Below are 18030 nucleotides of genomic sequence, written 5' to 3'. Positions count from 1 at the left end.
GAAATTAATATTGTAATACTGACATTAATCATCCTTGTATGAATGAGATCCCCATGGTTGGACCTCATTTATATATAATACTGTTAGCATGAAATCACATAAAATTTAAATAATGACTATGTCCATTTGTTGATAACTGTGTAACCTTTATTCAGGGTGAATTATATGTTAAGAGCAAAAACGTATTGATCCCAGAGGAGTAATTTTAGGGGTTTTTGATGCACAAACCATTGGGAATTGACTCCGCTGTAATTATCTGTCATTGATTTTTTAAGGTAATATGAGCAGAATGCACACATTTGGAGCACATATACTGAACCATTAACACCCTTTTACCACAATGTGCGTTAAACACATTGATTATATTGTAAACTGAACTGCCAAACTAAAATAAACTCTAATATGCTATGTCATGCTGCCCAGGAAACATGCACCAGTAAAAACAGTTATGATATATCTTACAATTTTAAACCTTACCTACTAGTAAATTATCTAGTAAATGGTAATCTACTGTAGGATTGCAGAAATTATATTGCAAGAAAAATGGAACTGACAATATACAGTTGATGTGCGAAGCACACCGCATTCGAACATTACTGGCCCCTTTATACAAAATCAGGAATAAATCTCAACTGAAATACCTTCACCATGAAATACGATGAATGAGAAGATCAGAAGGACCAAATATTTTGTGTCTAACAAGCAAAAAACGTATTTATGAAGAATTGCAAACGAAACAGTCATAAAGCCAAACAAACACAGACAACTTCACAGCAACCCTGTCAACTCTACTGACTCTGCTTAACAGTCACTCTAGAGAAACATGTCCGTCACTCACCGCACCCCCACACCATCACACCCCACTGGTCAGTATGTTCATCCTTTTTGAAAACGTAAGTTTTCTATGGCCTTTTTTCAACTGGAGTTCCAGTGTAAAAATACATTAAAAATGTTTAGTAGTATTTAGGCGTAATGTGTTTTCTAAACTAATCCATTTTAAATGATGACTAAACATTTGATTATTTATTTTATTGAACTACTTTAAAATAGCTACTTCTTTTAAAATAAAAATACAAAATTACAACTAACTATAGCAGAATGACAGCATAATAGAATGAAAGCTGCACCAAAAAAATGCATTTTTATGATTAACTCCCACCCCCCAAATTCTAAGTAATAGGCCATTAAGTATTATAAGCAAATAACACCAACCATCATCATCATCATCATCAACTGTCAAACAAAGCATATATAAAAAATTTTATGAATTAATGTCAGGTTTAGGATTATGATACCACAACATACCATGGATGTAATCTGCTGTTTCTTCTTTGCCTGGTCAATGAGATTGATCTCATTGCAGAACAGGTTTTCCAGACACCCAAGGAAATTCCTTTTTGAAAGTGTTCCGGACTTCTCATGACTCAAGGCACCACCAAAGCTGAGCTTTTAAAAGGGCATCACACCAATGTTAAATTAATTGTTATGATGAAAACCACAGATTGCAAAACAAAAATTAATACAATGCACATTATCATTCATTTATTCTGAAATAAATACTTTCATTAAAGTATTATTAAAGTATTATATACATCATAGATTTCTTTAATTGCACTAGATTTACAGGGATCAATTGTGATCATTATTTCACCAACATTTAGGGCTGGGTGATACATCATTTTATTTTCTCAAAAAATTTCAACCAATAAGAAAATGAGAAACTATGCAAGCTATCAATAAGGGACATTTTCTGATAGAACACATCACAGAAACACAATTCCAACTAATCGTATGGTAGATGTAGGTTCCATTACTGAATAAAGCCTTCGTCTAATGCTTGACTAAATCCTGTCCAATCCATCACAGAAAACCCAGAAGACCACTTGACAATCCTAAACCATTTACTTAAAGTACATAATACGACAATACAATCAATACAATATTCTTCCAATATGTACAAAGATTTCTGTGCGGCCGTAAGTTTTGAGGTACTTAAAATTTCAACGAATAAGAGAGAGACAAAGGTCAAAAGACCATGTGGCTCCATCCTCCACTAACTGCATCTAATTACGATAATAATGACCTCTGCTCTCACTCCGACGCTCTTAAAGGCACAAAACATTAAACTTCCGTCAGTTAACATATTGCTATAAATATTCACTGTGAAAATACCACATATGTAAATACTGAAAATAATTACAAATACATTGCATTAGTAACATGTGAATTAATGCAGCTGTAATCTATTAATTTAATTCAATATCCATTGGATGTATGCTTAGGCTCCTACAGTAGTCTTTAAAGAACGGACAACCTATAGACAAGAAGACTCAACATGGATGGTTTGTTTAGGAAGCGGATTGCGGCGCATGCTGCTCTTTTGGTAGGCTAGTACTGCACACGTGAGCCCGGTGCTGTGTATTGTAAACTCTGCCAGAAACTCATGCCAATTAAAAGTGGAATTACTATGAATTCAACCTTTTGCTGCATACCCCCTCTGGCACAGTGCCATCCAGAAACGATCTGAGATTTTGCCACAGTAAACTTGGCTGGGTGCTTAGCGTCACAGACACCAGAAATTAGTGTCTTCTATAAATCTGAAGAAATACGGGACAAACTGCATCACATACTGTACTGGTTCAAAATTGGATGGGTGGCAACTTTACCAGCAGTGTCAAACTCACCTTACTGGAATAAGCAGCTAGGCAGTTAAAGAAAAATCCCAGGAACAAACTGTACTACCGGCCTTTTGCTAGCACTACACCGCGCACGTATGATTTATTCACTAAGATCAGATTTTAGTTTGCATTCAATTTCTCATCTTTTTCATGTCCTGAATCTGTTTAAGGAGAATCCCAGTGGAAATTTACGCAAAAATGGAGCGTCGTTGTGAACAAATAATGACTTCAGTTATATTGTGAGAATTATTGATTATGACTAATATGAAAAAAAATGTGATAAAATATTTTGCTGTATCACCCAGCCCTATTAGTATGCTTATTTTTTAGCTTATTTTTTCTTTCAAATAAGTAACCATATTTTGTGAAGTTGCCTCAAACTAAGGGAGCCACACTGGGAACTGTACCACAGTGGACAGTGTCACCATGGTTACAATACCATTTATTAGCTGGATGTTTCTCTCCAAATTCCAAGTATATACATAAAAGCTTTTCATTAATGCAGTGATTTTATAATACAGCTAATACACTTATGCAACAGTTTATTGTTAAATTTTGATTGACATATTTAAATATATTCCCTTTATGTAGAGCATTTAATTTATTTTTGCCTGCAAAATCCCTTAATGGCAAGAGTCTCCCTGATTCAGGTCCACATACACATGAAAGGACAGCACACCTCACTGATTTTAAACCGAATGAAATCGCCATTGATTTCAAATTGTTGAGTGCTTTTGTCCACGGTGAAGTTAAAGTGCCTGTTAATGCGCTCGATAAGCACATAGTGCCAGTGCTGGTCATCCAGGAGACTCCCTAGCTTTACCACATGGGAGTTTTTGTTTGAGGAGATCAACCTTGACGTGCCTGCGAAGAGAAGAGAACAAAAAACAGGATTCAACTTGTCTTTGGCCACAGCTTATGTTAGAAAACATGAATTATACCATAGAGCAAGATGGCCAACTATATATACAGCATTCATCCACACATCCATCTATCTATCCATCCATCCACCTTCCCCTGCTCCCTAACCTCTTATCCAACTAAGGGTCACTGTGTGCCAGTTCAGTATGGGCCAGATAACCACATTTATTTAGACTGTGGGAGGGAACTGGCAGCATGGTGTGTTTTCTGAAAAAAAATAAAGAAATGAAAATACCAGATGGTTCAAACTTTGCAGAAGGTTGCAGAGACTGCATTACTGCACAGTGATATTATACAGGGTCACATTTCCAGGTTTGATTCCATACTCTTCACTGCATATATGACCCTCTTCTTGCATTCGCGTGAGCTCCCACTCATAGTCCAAAGCACGTTTATCTGTAGTAGGGACTGCAGATTCCCTGTAGTGTCAATTTGTATGTGAGCTTTAGCACTCTGTGATGGATTGGGGTACCCTGCCAGCCAGGAAGCATGCTGGGACAGGCTCTGTCTTATCAAGACCAGAGCAATGGATAAGCAGTAAAAATGAATGGATGAATGAATGAAGATTTTATGAATTTGTGTCTTAAAACAAGACATTCATTCTAAACATATGGGATTTTAATCTTTAAGACAAAGCCAAATATAGAATCAAAGACAGTATTCTAAATATCCATCCATCCATTTTCCAAACTGCATCGCGGGGGGTCCGGAGCCTATCCCGGAAGCAATAGGCACTAGGCAGGGAACAACCCAGGATGGGGGGCCAGCCCATCGCAGGGCACACTCACACACCATTCACTCTCACATGCACACCTACGGGCAATTTAGCAAGTCCAATTAGCTTCAGCATGTTTTTGGACTGTGGGGGAAAACCGGAGTACCCGGAGGAAACCCCAGGATGACATGGGGAGAACTCCACACACATGTAACCCAGGCAGAGACTTGAACCCGGGTCGCAGAGGTGTGAAGCAACAGTGCTAACCACTGCACCACCATGCCGCCCCTATTCTAAATATCTATACAAAAAAAAAAAAATCTGATTCTATATTGGTACCAAAAGGCAATAGCAAAAAATAAAACAGGCTTCATGCACACAGTTAAATCGATCAGTTGAGTTGAAACAAAAATAGTTATATTTTACACACTTTGTAAAACCAAATTAAAAAAGGCAATAATGTCAGAATGAACACATTTTGATTTGGCTTCTTTAGTTAATTGCCATATCGTGGAGAGTAGGGCATTTCCATTCTAATATCTAAGAAATTCTTTCACAATGGGAGAATACTGGTTAAATGTTTAAAATGAACTACATAAGGTAAAAAGTGTCACACTGAACTGAGAATTATTCATATTCTTGTAGGATAATTACATTTCAGTTTTCATTTATAATTAGTATAATTCTAGCTGCAAATGGAAGAATGGCTTAGAATAAAGTACATGCTTATTCTGGTATTTGTAAGACACACACACACACACACACACACACACACACACACACACACACACACACACACAAACACACACACACACACACACACACACACACAGACACGTTGGTGTACCTATCTAAATGGGGACCATCCCTTAACCATAAGTAACCAACCCAAATACAAAACTTTGGCATTGTTACTATTTTGATTGCATTCACAGATTTTTATAAAACTGAGGTTATCCAAATGGGGACCTCAAAAGATGTCCCCATAAGTAGGGAAATTTCAGGTTTTAATACACTTTGGGGACAATTTGGTCCTGAAATGCAGGACCAACCCCCCCCCCCCCAAACACACACACACACACACACACAAACACACATATAATGGCTTAAATAGATTATTACTGAAACTGCAAGAAGTCAGAAAACACTGTTCAAGGTAAACAGTGTAGAGATAACTATGTTTAAAATATGGCTTGGTTGTGAACTTAGGGTATTGAAAACCTTGTCATGCTAAGATATTGAGCTCAATGTGCTATATCACTTTATGCTTCAGTGGACAAAGCAAGATATCGTTCAGAAACTCCAGGAGATTGTATAAATTGGATTACATATAGTATTTACCAAACTGTAAGTCTTGCTGATGTGTGTAGTGCAATAGTAATGAAAATAACAAACTTATTTTGATACATTACTTTTCAGCAACACATTCAAAGGTAACTGTAAGTGTTCCCAACAAAACTATGATAAAACGCCAAACAATCTTAAATACATCATTTTAAATATAGAGTAAATGAATACAATAAACAAAAACAAACTGAGCCGGCAGATACATTATTCAGTAGCTAGTACTTTATCAAAGGATACCTGAATACACCCTGAAAAATATTTGGACTAAATAACTTGTAATAAATTAGTGTTGCTTTGAATTTGCCAAGTCCAATAAACACCCATCCCCAGCACAGGTAAACTATGCAAGACAAATGTTGATGTCTTTTAACAGCATTCTACCTGAAGCAAAATTAAAATTCAAACAGATGGTGAGATTAATAGGTGGGACATACTGTATGTATAGGCAGAGAACAGATGGGCTTTCTGCCAAAGGAACGATAGAACTGTATGCATACTTTACCGTTCAAATAAACTTTTTAAATTGCCATCTTTAGCAATAGTATAGTAGTATAATGAAATCCCATTGTATAAAATATGCAAAAGGATGTACATTCAGTACCGATTCTGATGTGAAGAAAGAGCTGTCCTTTAAATAACTCCAGCGTGAGTTTATGTTCATGATGTCCCTCTCCATGTATGATGACTCCAGATTTCTGCAGCGTTTTGAACTTCATGGAAATCACATATTTGGTCAATTCACTTGAATTCTGACTGAACCTGTAGAGTAATGAGCTGCTGCCATCAAAACTGGCCACATCAGACTCTGAAAACAACGTTACAGGTAGAAGAGGATTTTAGATGTTCTTTTCTGAAAAAGAGAGGTCAGTTGAACTTCACAATCCTTACATCAGTTATACTTTCAAGGTGCCCTGTTTCAACAAACATTCCCATTTACTTAAAATGGCCATCAGATGCAGAGCAAGCATTCAGTTAAAAAGTATTAACAAAATGAGTTCATTATAAAACATACAGACGGTGACCCTGCAAACTCTGCTGTATATTGAGCCCTGCTATATAAAATCTTAGCATACAGTTATGTTATTGAAATATCTGTGATGAGATTTGATTTTATTGACAGATATGTATCGCCTTTGTACTTACTATACGTGCATCCATATAATTCCAGCCTCAAGCCTATTCTCCCATTGGGATTCCAATCCAAGGGAACTACTCGTAGGAAGCGAGCTAACACAGGCTGTAGCAATTTGTAATGGACAACACTGTCAGCATTTGTATTTCCAGGGAACACCTATAAAACAGGAAAATTGACACAAAAATCCAAAATGGAAGTCAGTCTGGCATCAAATAGGAAAATGGCAATGGCAGACATTTACACTACCTGTTTATCAAAACCCATCAACAGAGTGTACAATTATGATGATTGCTGTTCACTAAAGCCATTACTGATGTTAACATCTGTCCACACCCTGAGCTTAAACAGGAGATTGCATATGTACCTGGGTAACACTAAATGAGACAGATGTTAAGGAAAACGTATGTGTAAAATATGGGAATTCTGAATATTCAATAAATAGGACATGTGACCCAGTAATTGGCAATATCTATGTAAATCTCTTAGGGCAGCTCACCATCTGTGCATCACACCACCCATTTTCTTTAGCACACAACATTACAACAATACCATTATCATTAAAGCTCTTAATTGTTTTTCGCATCACGTTTCTTTGCAAAAGACCCAGTGAGCAACAATCTACCTCAGCAACCTTAAGGCGGAAATTAATACAGTTTAAAGGAAAAATCTAATGAATTTGAACAAATTCATATATTATGTATTTCTAAAGAATCAGTGATAAAAAAATATAAATGAGGGTACAAACTTTAAAATACACTGGTATTTTTAGACGAGTGGTAAGTTACTATTACTTTGTGAATATAATTATACACAATTTGTTACATTATCTGTGTCTGTATATATTAATAAATGAGTATGTGTGTGCCACTTTATTAGGAACACCTATCCAATAGGGGGACAGCACCCAGTACTGCCTCCGGAATCACTGCAAGGGTAGATGAGTCATAAATTTAGTGGAGCCATTCTGCACAGCACGGCTGAACGAAACAGTTGTTTGCCATTGTGATTGTGGTCTGACCATTAGCTTTGCCTACCCTGGCCATTCACCTCTGGTTTCTCACATTAATATTGTGTTTTTACGCACAGAAATGACATTAACTGCACGACTTGGTTCATTACACCATTTTCCATAAACCCTAAATACTCCATAAACCCAAAACACATGAAAATCCCAGGCGGGTGGCTGAACTCACCACGTCTAGCAGCATCAATCACACCACGTCCAAAATCACTTAGATCTTACAGATCTTAGCGTAGATCTTAGATGTTCTAATGCTCAGTTGAACAGTGACTGAGCCTCTTGACCCTGACTGTGTGCTGCATATATTGAATTGCAGCCTTGCAATTCACTATTTGGAGCAACAAGCTATTTGCAAATGTATTAAACTGTCACTTAATGTCTGTTTTTGTGTATTTTAAATCTGGTGTAAAAATGAGAGTGTTTAGATGGCTGTCTATGCTTGAATAAATGAATAAATAAATGATAGATAGATAGATAATTAGACAGATACACAAATAAATCTGCAAATGCAAGATTATGATACTAGTTTATCTATTATTCACCATTATATTTTATACATGTTTGATTTATCAGACCTCACTTTTACAGATTCTGATTTATCAGTAGAATTCTGACAAATCAATGGCCGAAACAGGTAGAGAAGTCTGCTCTTCAACTGCAATTCAATCAGTTGAGGTTAATCAATTTATATGTAAAACGATACACTAATTCTGTAGCTGACATACTGTACACAAAGTATTTGACTAGAATCTGCAACAACTGTGCTGTATTTCTCAGTTTATCTGCCAAGAAGCAGGTGATTTCAGCCAAAGGCTACCTAAGCTTCTTTATTTCTTCTCTTTCATCCAGTAAAGTATTGCCACTGCTCAGTGTGTTTTTTTTTTTGATACTGTACTTCGGTATAGAAGATCTATATCTTCAGATGTGGACGAATGAGTAAAAAAGCGAACTAAATCTGGCCGGCACTGCGGCTCAGTAGCACAGTTTCCTCCTTGTTTAGAGCTCAAATTCAAATTTCACGTCCATTGCTGATTGGGTGATGTTTGCATATTCAACCATGTCATATGAGTTTCCCCCAGCACTCCAAAGAGATGTGGTTAAACTGTCTTTACATGTACCATAGTATATGCACATGCTTGTACATCCCGCAATGGACAGACACCTGTCCAGCATGTACCTTAGCCTTCTGCCCTTTGCTGTCTGGGAGTGTAATGCATGTGGTGTAGAGGAAGCATGTTTGTATACTGCAATTGTTTTGTGATTATCATTGCTATTTTACAGACCTACTTCGAGTCAATATCTAGATAGAAGCCGACTTTCCATTACTCCACCAAAGCAAATGTTTTCTGCATTTATCTTGAGGACTAATCAAGGCTTTGTTCATGTGAAACACTCAGGAGAGGTTTTTCATTGTATCACATTCAGAGGGGGATAGGATTTCATCACGTGGGGCTTTGGTTTGTAAGCAAGTGGGGTGAGACACAGTAATTCTGCAAAACAGCTTTCTGTGCAGATCATTTCTGTCATCCTGATGTATGTACACCATGACACAGTACAATCATTTCTTCAGTGTGCTGCTACCTTGCTTATTTCCTGAGATTGCACACTCACTGCACACTTACCCAAATACTATCCTCCTGACGATATTGTTTCCAATTCCTGCCTGTATCGCTGAACATTAGGGAGTAACTGGTTACCCAGTCTGAGCTGCCGTATCTCCCTTGTGTGGCAACGGCAGTAATCTCAGTTCTCTCTCCCAGATCAATTTCAAGCCATTGATATCTGTTGGATTCCAATGGGGACCACCCACCAGCACCTTTTGTGTAAAAAGAAAAGAAATAGAGTATTATGAGAAAGATTCCAGTTTTCCAGAATAGGATGAATGCACAGATCAATAGCTAACGTTGTTACAATGACAAGAAAATATTTTATATACATGAAGGAATCTGATTGGGTAATAACAACACATTCCTAAATAAGTGGTTCTCAAAAATACACAACATAAGTGAAATGATTACAAAAAATTTAAATGCCAATTCAGGAATCATGAGTGCATAATCAAATAAGTTCTCTTATACTTTATAAGACAATGATCCACTTGTTTAACATTGTTAGAACTCCATAGTCAGGCCCGCTGTGAATCTTGCTTATGCGCTGGGACAAGATGATCTCCATGGGGCACCTCCCCACACACACATACATTTACTGACTGTGCACAGGTCACTGACTGTCAAGGAAAACTCAGAAGATAAAAACTAACAAGCCATTTTGTCATTCACAAATACAATATAAAGTTTCCACTAATATCATGACCCAGGTCCAGGCAACAAATAATCCAGTCCCCCCCCCACATTGGTAACCCTATCCATAGTATAGCACTCAGGCTCTGCATCACTCACCTAACAGAATTACAAAACAAGAATTTTAAATCAATAGAACTGCCACTTTTGTGCTGATTTTCAGGAATGCAGAGAGAGAGAGAGAGAGAGAGAGAGAGAGAGAGAGAAAGCAGAATGAGAAATAATTAACAAAGATTTACGTAATTTTATGCAACCCATAGCTTTGCTTAAAGGGTGCCTAAGGTAAACATAAGTAATCTTTCACTTCTAGTTCTGTATAGGTTTCTGTGAAGGAGACAGAAAGCTATAGTCAGCAAATGTGAGGGATTTCCCCCCGGTCACCAGATTTAAATCCAGACTGAGGATCTATTACTTCAGCCTGGCCTAACATAAATAAGGCTGCTGGTGCTACTCTACACGCTGCTGTTTTTCTATCCTTCTCGGCTCATCTTTGCTTTTGTTGGTTACTCATCAGCATGAGTTATAACCTCCAGACTGAGTGACAGAAGAAAGCGCTATATAGTACAAAAATTATACGCAACTCTCTGGCTTGTCTATTGTTAGCATACCCAGGGGGGTTTGGACAGCTATTTGACTTTTGGGTCCCAGAGGTTTTTTCCTCCTATCAAACCTTAGAGTTTTCTTTCATGTCTTCTCTTGTCTTATGGGTCATATTCACTATCAAATTAGATCATTGTTACCATGAGTGATGGTCTGTTAGTAAGTGCCACTGTTACTCAACTCTGTCTTAAGCTCTTCGGGCCAAATTTTCTGGGAAAGATGCTACTGTATATAAAAAAGTAATTGAATTAAATTTATTTACAACACCAGATTTAAATGAGTCATTTAAGTGATTCCTGACAATTGGCTTTAGCCTGTTCAGTATGTTTTAGTGTATAGTACCAGAACTCAAAACATGTCCAAAATGTCATAAAAAGACACTTAGATCCATTAAATTCAAGGTATTTCTAGTGATTGCAATGTACAATTCTACAGCTAGACATGTCAGTCTAAATTTAAATTTAAAAAATATATTTTAGGCATTCTGACCTTAAAATGAATGCCATTAAGTCCATAATTTAACTAGATACCATGGAAATCCATTTTTTTTTTGATAGGCAAAACAAGACAAATACAACGAAAGTTCACCTTAAATAAATTTTCTTAATATACCCTTTAATTCATTACACTGTTCAGTGGTTTCTGATAACTGATCTGCTAACTGCTCCTAACAGTACATTAATGCGGAAACAAACAACGGACTGCTCTGTTCAATCTCAATTAAACTGGAGTACAAATACATGCCCTCACTGTAGCACACATCAGACAAATCATTGACATTGTAAAGAAATAACCAGTTGATTTGCTTTGTCAACCATGTTCTTTCCCATCTGAAATCCATTCCCAGATGCAAATAGGTTGGAGGGCAGAAGTACAACGAAACCCACAGGATGGTCCAGTAAGCACCTGCAGAAATGATATTTGGAACAGATGCTGAAGTACATAAAAATGAGTATACTACAACAATCCCCTGAGGTACTGTGGTGTCTAATGGGGCATATGGTCTGATATATGCTAGTCTGGAATGCAGATAATGCTAGGAAAAAAACAAACACAAACAAATAAATCATCAATGAATAACGACAATAATGTTCATATTATTGGAACAAATGAGCTGGGTTAGACCATAGCCTTCTGTGACTCGTGATACGTAGACGCCCTAGAAATCTATGTGCACTTTGACTTTGTAACTTGACTGATTAAAGCTTTTGGTTGATGCAGATTTTCTTGCAGTTTCATATTTAATCAGCATTAAGGTGCTAACCTTGAAAGTACTGACCTTAACTGTCCGGAAAGTGCAGCACTCCTACAGCTAATAAGTCTGTAATTAGATTGCTTGATTAACTGTATATTTAAGCCATCAATGTGACTAACAATGTTAAAATCATCATTTTAATTTGATTACATGGAGTAATAGCTATCTTTTCCTGCTTTTTAGGCCAGTACTGTTTGTCTCATATTGGCTGGAATCATAGTCAGGAAAGGAGTTCTAATAGTGCTGTCAATTGTGTTGACAGTCTTGCTTGCAGATTTAACAAAATAAAATTTATATAAATAAAAGATATGCAAGAGAAGAGAAAATATATTGTGCACATGCAATGATTATAGTAATAATAATAATGTTATACAGTATATATAATGTTATTGTGTGTGTATATTTCATTTATTTATATATCTCATTTTAAAACTGGGTCTTCTAGAATTCTGAGCCAGGAAATGAAACAACACTTGTCGTTTATGGCTTGGCCTTTTCATGTATATATAGATGTATATATTGTGTGTCCATGTATCCATCTAGCCTAATAACTTACAATACAAAAGTCACGGTGTGTTCCTGTATAGATGTATGATGCATCTTGTGTTTTTCTTGGAAGTTTCTTTTTAGTTTGAACATTTTTGTGTAAATCTTGAGAACCAGATGCCATCATTATTTCCCCGAGACACAACTTCATGATGTGGTAATGTACAACATTTCTTTAAATGAGACATAGTTCTGATGATCTGTTGACCTCAAACCAACTGCCATGTGTATGTTTCACATATTTCTGTGGTCTAGTTAAGCTGACGTAAAATGTTATTGTCATGTATCAACTCAAGTATGTTTTTCCATTAAATATTTCAAAGGCAAAAAAGGTAGTTTCATCCTTTTTTTGACAAATGCCTTTGTATGATGTAATTGCTTTGTAACCGATAGCTCACTCTCTCTCTCTCTCTTTCATACTAATAATATTCCATCCAGTCCAACTCCCAGTGCTGGAAGTACAATACGTGTTCATTAGTATCTTCGTAGGTGGTCTCATGGATGACCTAATAAATCAAACATTTTATTTCCAATTAGACAGATGATGGCCTCTGCATATGTTGTATACATACTACAAACTTAATCTAAAGGTGGTCATCTTGTATTAATTTCCTTCTTTTTTTGTGAAGATTATAGCTGGAAAATCACAAAATCACAAAAAAAGTATTTTATTGGCAAAACAGACTTATGATTATCAGCACTGTCCTTAGTGTTGTGGTGCTAGATAAGGAACATGAAGTATTAGGGGCGTATTGGGGGGGTGGGGGTAGCAGGAGGTGGTGGACAGTTTGTGCGTTGGTGTGAGTTGAACCACCTACGGCTGAACATCAGCAAAACAAAGGAGCTGGTGGTGCACTTTAGGAGGTCTGGTGCTCCTGCTACTCCCCTCTCCATCCAAGGAACAAGTGTGGAAACAGTGCAGCAATAAATATCTGACTATCCGCCTGGACGATAAACTGGACCGAACTAAAAACTCTGCTGCCATTTACAAGAAGGCACAGTGTAGACACTTTTTCCTGAAGATGTTATATGAGTCGGTGGTAGCCAGCACCATTTACCACGTAGTGGTCTCCTGGGGAGGGAGCCTAAGGGGTGGGTGACACCAACATTCTCAATAAACTGATTAGAAAAGCCAGAGCTGTCCTGGGAGTGGAGCTGGACTCTCTCCAGATTGTGGCAGAAAGGAGGACATTGGCCAAATTCCTTTCCATCATGGCCAACATCTGCCACCCTTTGCACAGAGTGGTGGCTGAACACAGGAGCACCACCAACCAGAGACTCAGAACGATTAAGTACTACTAGCCGGAGATGTACTAAACTGTACTAAACTCCTCTCCTTTCTGCTGAACACTAAAATGTACCTTGTACAGTCTCTGTTTCTATCACTTATATCCAAACCACTTGCGCTTTGCATAATATGTTGGATAATATACATTGTGTAGTCCTAGTTTTTGCACAACCTGTACATAATTTTCCATTTGCACATCTGAGTGTATAATATGCTCTGCACTGAGTATAGTATGGTGTATAATACCTTATTGTGTATAATATAGTGTATAGAATGCTTTGCATAATATATAATACACATATCTGTAGTTTTAATCCATTTTAGCTATACTACTGCACATTGGGCAATTTACTGCACTGATTGGTTTAGTTTTTTTTTTTTTGTTACTGTTTTTTATTGTTTATTGTAATATTTGTGTAGTACCACTTGTACTTACTTTTTACTTTGCTTTGCTTTCCCTTTTGTCCCTTAACTGGTTGTTGAGCAACTGTTACAAAGATAATTTCCCTCTGGGGATCACTAATATTTTTCTGATTCTGGGCTTGGCAAATGGTTGTAAATTACATGTTGTAAATTACTATGCAAAATTATATTAGGATGAACCATAAAAAAAATACTTTCATTCACTGATACACGTGCAATAAAAAAGCAGCTGGACAAATAATATAATGGGATGCATCTCTGAAACTAAAAAAATATGATGTTATGAACAAGATCTGTTCCCTAAGTCTGTCTTTAACTCGAATATGTATGTAAGTTGGACCAATAGCAATATAGTACATAATACAGGCTTTGTGCTTCAGACGTAAGTATGAGTTGTCTGTAAGTCCGATGTTCTTAACCCATGGACCGCCTGTTCTATGGGCCATTTAGATGTGCCAGCTCACTTAATCGACCAGGCGAATAAGATCTTGGCGCTAACTCTCAACTGAGCAGCTACCCATGTTACCTATATACTACTTGATAATATGCTCTGGTTTTCACTAGTTCTATGTTTATTGAGTGTGAAGCTCACTGATCAATTAATTGTCCATTTGAAACATTTAACATGCAAGAGATGTTGCTCTAATTCCACTGCATGTACGTTTTCAGTCAAATGACCATTGCCTTTTTCATACTGTATGGTCAATCTAGAAACTGGGGAATAAAGTCATTTGTTAGCCCCTCAACCAAACAGGGAAATGTAGTCCACTGACAACACAACAAAACACTATTAATACAGTTTAGTCTCACCTTGAGATGCCACATGAAAACTCAAAAAGCGAGAAAAGAATACTGACAGACAGAAAGTAAGGAAATACTTTGATTTTCAGTAGTTTTCAACATTTTTAAATTATGGAAAATCCTTTCCTTTTATAATGGTATTTACTCTCCTCCACATATAGTCAATAGATATGGTGGGAGATGTCATTCCAATTATTCAGTCTTTGTCTAAGGATTTACTGATAATGGTCACAGTGTCTTTAACCAATTTTTGTTTAAGCATCTTATGCTATATTTGCTGCATACTTCACTGCAAAGATAGAAATGTAAATGCTGAAAATCTAGTCAGTAGAGTGTCTTCTTCAGCACTTCTCAGACAAAGATAGATAAAAGGAATGCGCAAACAAGAGTAACCTGCGATTAAATACCTACTGGCCAGTGATCTTCTACTGTCTACTGGAAACTCATATGTTAGCACACTTGCTACCATAAAAGTTGTTTCTCAGTAGTTGCATCAGTTTCCTTTAGCCTCTTACCAGTCTATAAACATTGCGTAGCTATAGTTTATGTGCTGCTGAGTCTACGATGAATGTCCACAGCAATTTACTATTCATGGTCTCCCTTTTGAAAGGCCACCGTATTACCCTCCCATGGTTTGTCCACCAATCATGCCTTTGTTTACAGGTTTCCAAACACATTTGTTTTTGTGCGTCCGGGTGTCAGCCTCTTCCGGCAGCAGCGAATACTCGTACCTTCTCATTGTGCTTGTATGACATGCAACCCGCTGAACCCCCTCGGGGTGTTTTGCTCTACAAAGTAGCTTCTGTGCCATCATTGCTTCTGATTTTAGGCATCCTAGGGGCTTCATCTTCAAAGGGACTTGCTACCTAAATAGCACCTAACAGTCCCAAACTGGATCTAAATAGTATGGTTAATTAAATTAAAACGACCGATTAGTTTCCCATGTGTACTGTCACATCATTGTCACATTTTATTCTTCTGTGTCATTATCCCATTTTTACATATATATTTTTTATGTGATATTTTAATGACTTTGACATTGAATACCAGTACATTTGCATGTGTCCATTCATCTTTCTCCCATAATCTTTTATCCACTACAGAGGACATACAGGATATATCTCAGGGTATACAGAATCGGAGCTCAGTCCATTGCAAAGCACAGTCACACACTAAGGGCAATTTTTAGAAGCCAAATCGCTAATTCTCTGAATTCCCTAAACCTACACAAATAACCGCACAGAGAACCAAGGCAGAAATGAAACTTTCAGTCCTGGAGATGTGATGCTACAGTACAAATGCAAACATCTCTCTATTTCAGCATGTTTTTTTTTTTTATTTGGATTTCTGATGTCAAAAATTTTTCTGCAGACAGGACCTCCGTACATAGAGTTTACATATATTAATTAATCCTTTGGAATGTCGTTTCATGGTCAGAATGTGTCCATTCATCTGGAGGTCTAGGCAAGTGTAGGTCTTGACACATATAGGCCTACATGGCAGTGTGTTTACTGAGGCTATTAAAGCTAACAGCTTATGTTCGTAACAAAAGCAGGGTGCTTCTGCTGGGGATTTAAAGTGACAGTTGTCTTGTGTGTAATTCCTTAACCACTTCCCCACTTCAGCCTGCAACTTCCCCCTCTATTAAATGGCTGGGAAATTGCCTCTGACGTGTCTTTGGCAATAATAACTAAATTGCTGGAGAGAACAGATGCATGTCTAATGAACTGGTGATTCCTCATCAATAATTCACAGTTTTTCCACAGGCCAGATTGTAGGAAGAGAAATATTTAGGCCAAAATGATCCAAGTGACAAAAAGAGCCACAAGTAAAGATATAGATGACATATGATGTTCTCTAGAAAAAGCCTGAAATATCATAATGATCATAATTAGAGTATGAAAACTTTATGAGGTCCATGATATTACCCCTGCCTTAGCTGCCAATTAATGTAGTGACACCGCAGACATCAAAGTGATGTAAGACAGCCTTTCTGCACTAGGTAATGGCACAAGGTTATAAGAAAAATATGAACTAAGGTGCATCTTTGGAAGGAAAATACTTGAAAGGAAGCACATTTGACTAATGTGACATTAATAGACATTCATAATGTCACTCTGGTAAGACAGTGGGTGGTGTGCTGTGCATGCAGCAAAACTGTACATGTAAATTAAAGCATATTTTTGCAACATTATTTCAGTGGGGTGCTAAATACACCCAGGTATTAAAACAACAATCACAGTCTAAAGATATAGCGCATACTCCATAACCTCCTACTTTTTATATTCGCACTTCTCTAGAGAGTATAGTACACAGTATAAGGGAAATTTAGAATGTAGGATAGAACAGAGCAGGTGTTCATGTGAGACGTTTCTTTCCCTTATTTTGTTCCAACGGAGTGTCAAAATTTTGGTTACCTAGCTATATTTATGTGTTCGTATTTTTTGGGAAATATCTGTATATTTCATACAACTTCTAGGGAAATCTAAGTTTGTGTAATCTGACAAAAATTGCCATTGTATATGAAATTGATGATACTGTAATCCTGTGATAAAATCAAGACCTCACATTTTCATATTTATGTATCGCTGTCAGGACTATTAATAGTCATCTGACTGTAGAATTGTAGCATTTTCATCTTTAGGGTTTTATGAATGAAAATGCCTTCCATCGTCAGTCTTCCCCGGCCTTGTGATCCCCCGGCGACCCCGAGGCTGGAAGACGGATGAATAGGTGACTGGAAGCAGTATGCCAACAGGAAGCATGCCAAAAATCGTCTAGCCCTCTAGCCAATGACAGAGTGCTAAAATGTGGGTAAGGTATGATTGTCTGCCTACTATCCAGAGTTTCCTTTAAAATAATAACAATAACCATAATAATAATAATTATAATTATTATTATTATTATTAAAGAATGATCTTTTAAAGTTGAAAATGAAAGAAAAACAAGACTGGCATAAATGCCATGCCCTTTGAGTATAATTGCCTCCACTGCACTTAC

The 18030-nt window shown here is 37.0% G+C and overlaps 1 protein-coding gene across 2 annotated transcripts in view; it reads right to left on the bottom strand.

The window, feature by feature from the left end:
* The window catches only part of cntnap3 (contactin associated protein family member 3), an 87403-nt gene that overhangs the window by 34497 nt on the left and 34876 nt on the right, over window positions 1-18030 (bottom strand). For both annotated transcript variants that reach the window (XM_049018824.1, XM_049018825.1), the window contains exons 3-7: window positions 9440-9633; window positions 6805-6952; window positions 6263-6466; window positions 3358-3542; window positions 1306-1446 (exon numbers count right to left, since the gene is read on the bottom strand). In XM_049018824.1, the coding sequence (XP_048874781.1) occupies window positions 1306-1446; window positions 3358-3542; window positions 6263-6466; window positions 6805-6952; window positions 9440-9633 (872 nt within the window). The remainder of the gene's footprint in view (window positions 1-1305; window positions 1447-3357; window positions 3543-6262; window positions 6467-6804; window positions 6953-9439; window positions 9634-18030) is intronic.

The sequence above is a fragment of the Brienomyrus brachyistius genome, chromosome 7 (assembly GCF_023856365.1).
Source record: "Brienomyrus brachyistius isolate T26 chromosome 7, BBRACH_0.4, whole genome shotgun sequence".
Taxonomy (NCBI): Eukaryota; Metazoa; Chordata; class Actinopteri; order Osteoglossiformes; family Mormyridae; genus Brienomyrus; species Brienomyrus brachyistius.
This window is presented reverse-complemented; position numbering and strand designations above follow the sequence as displayed.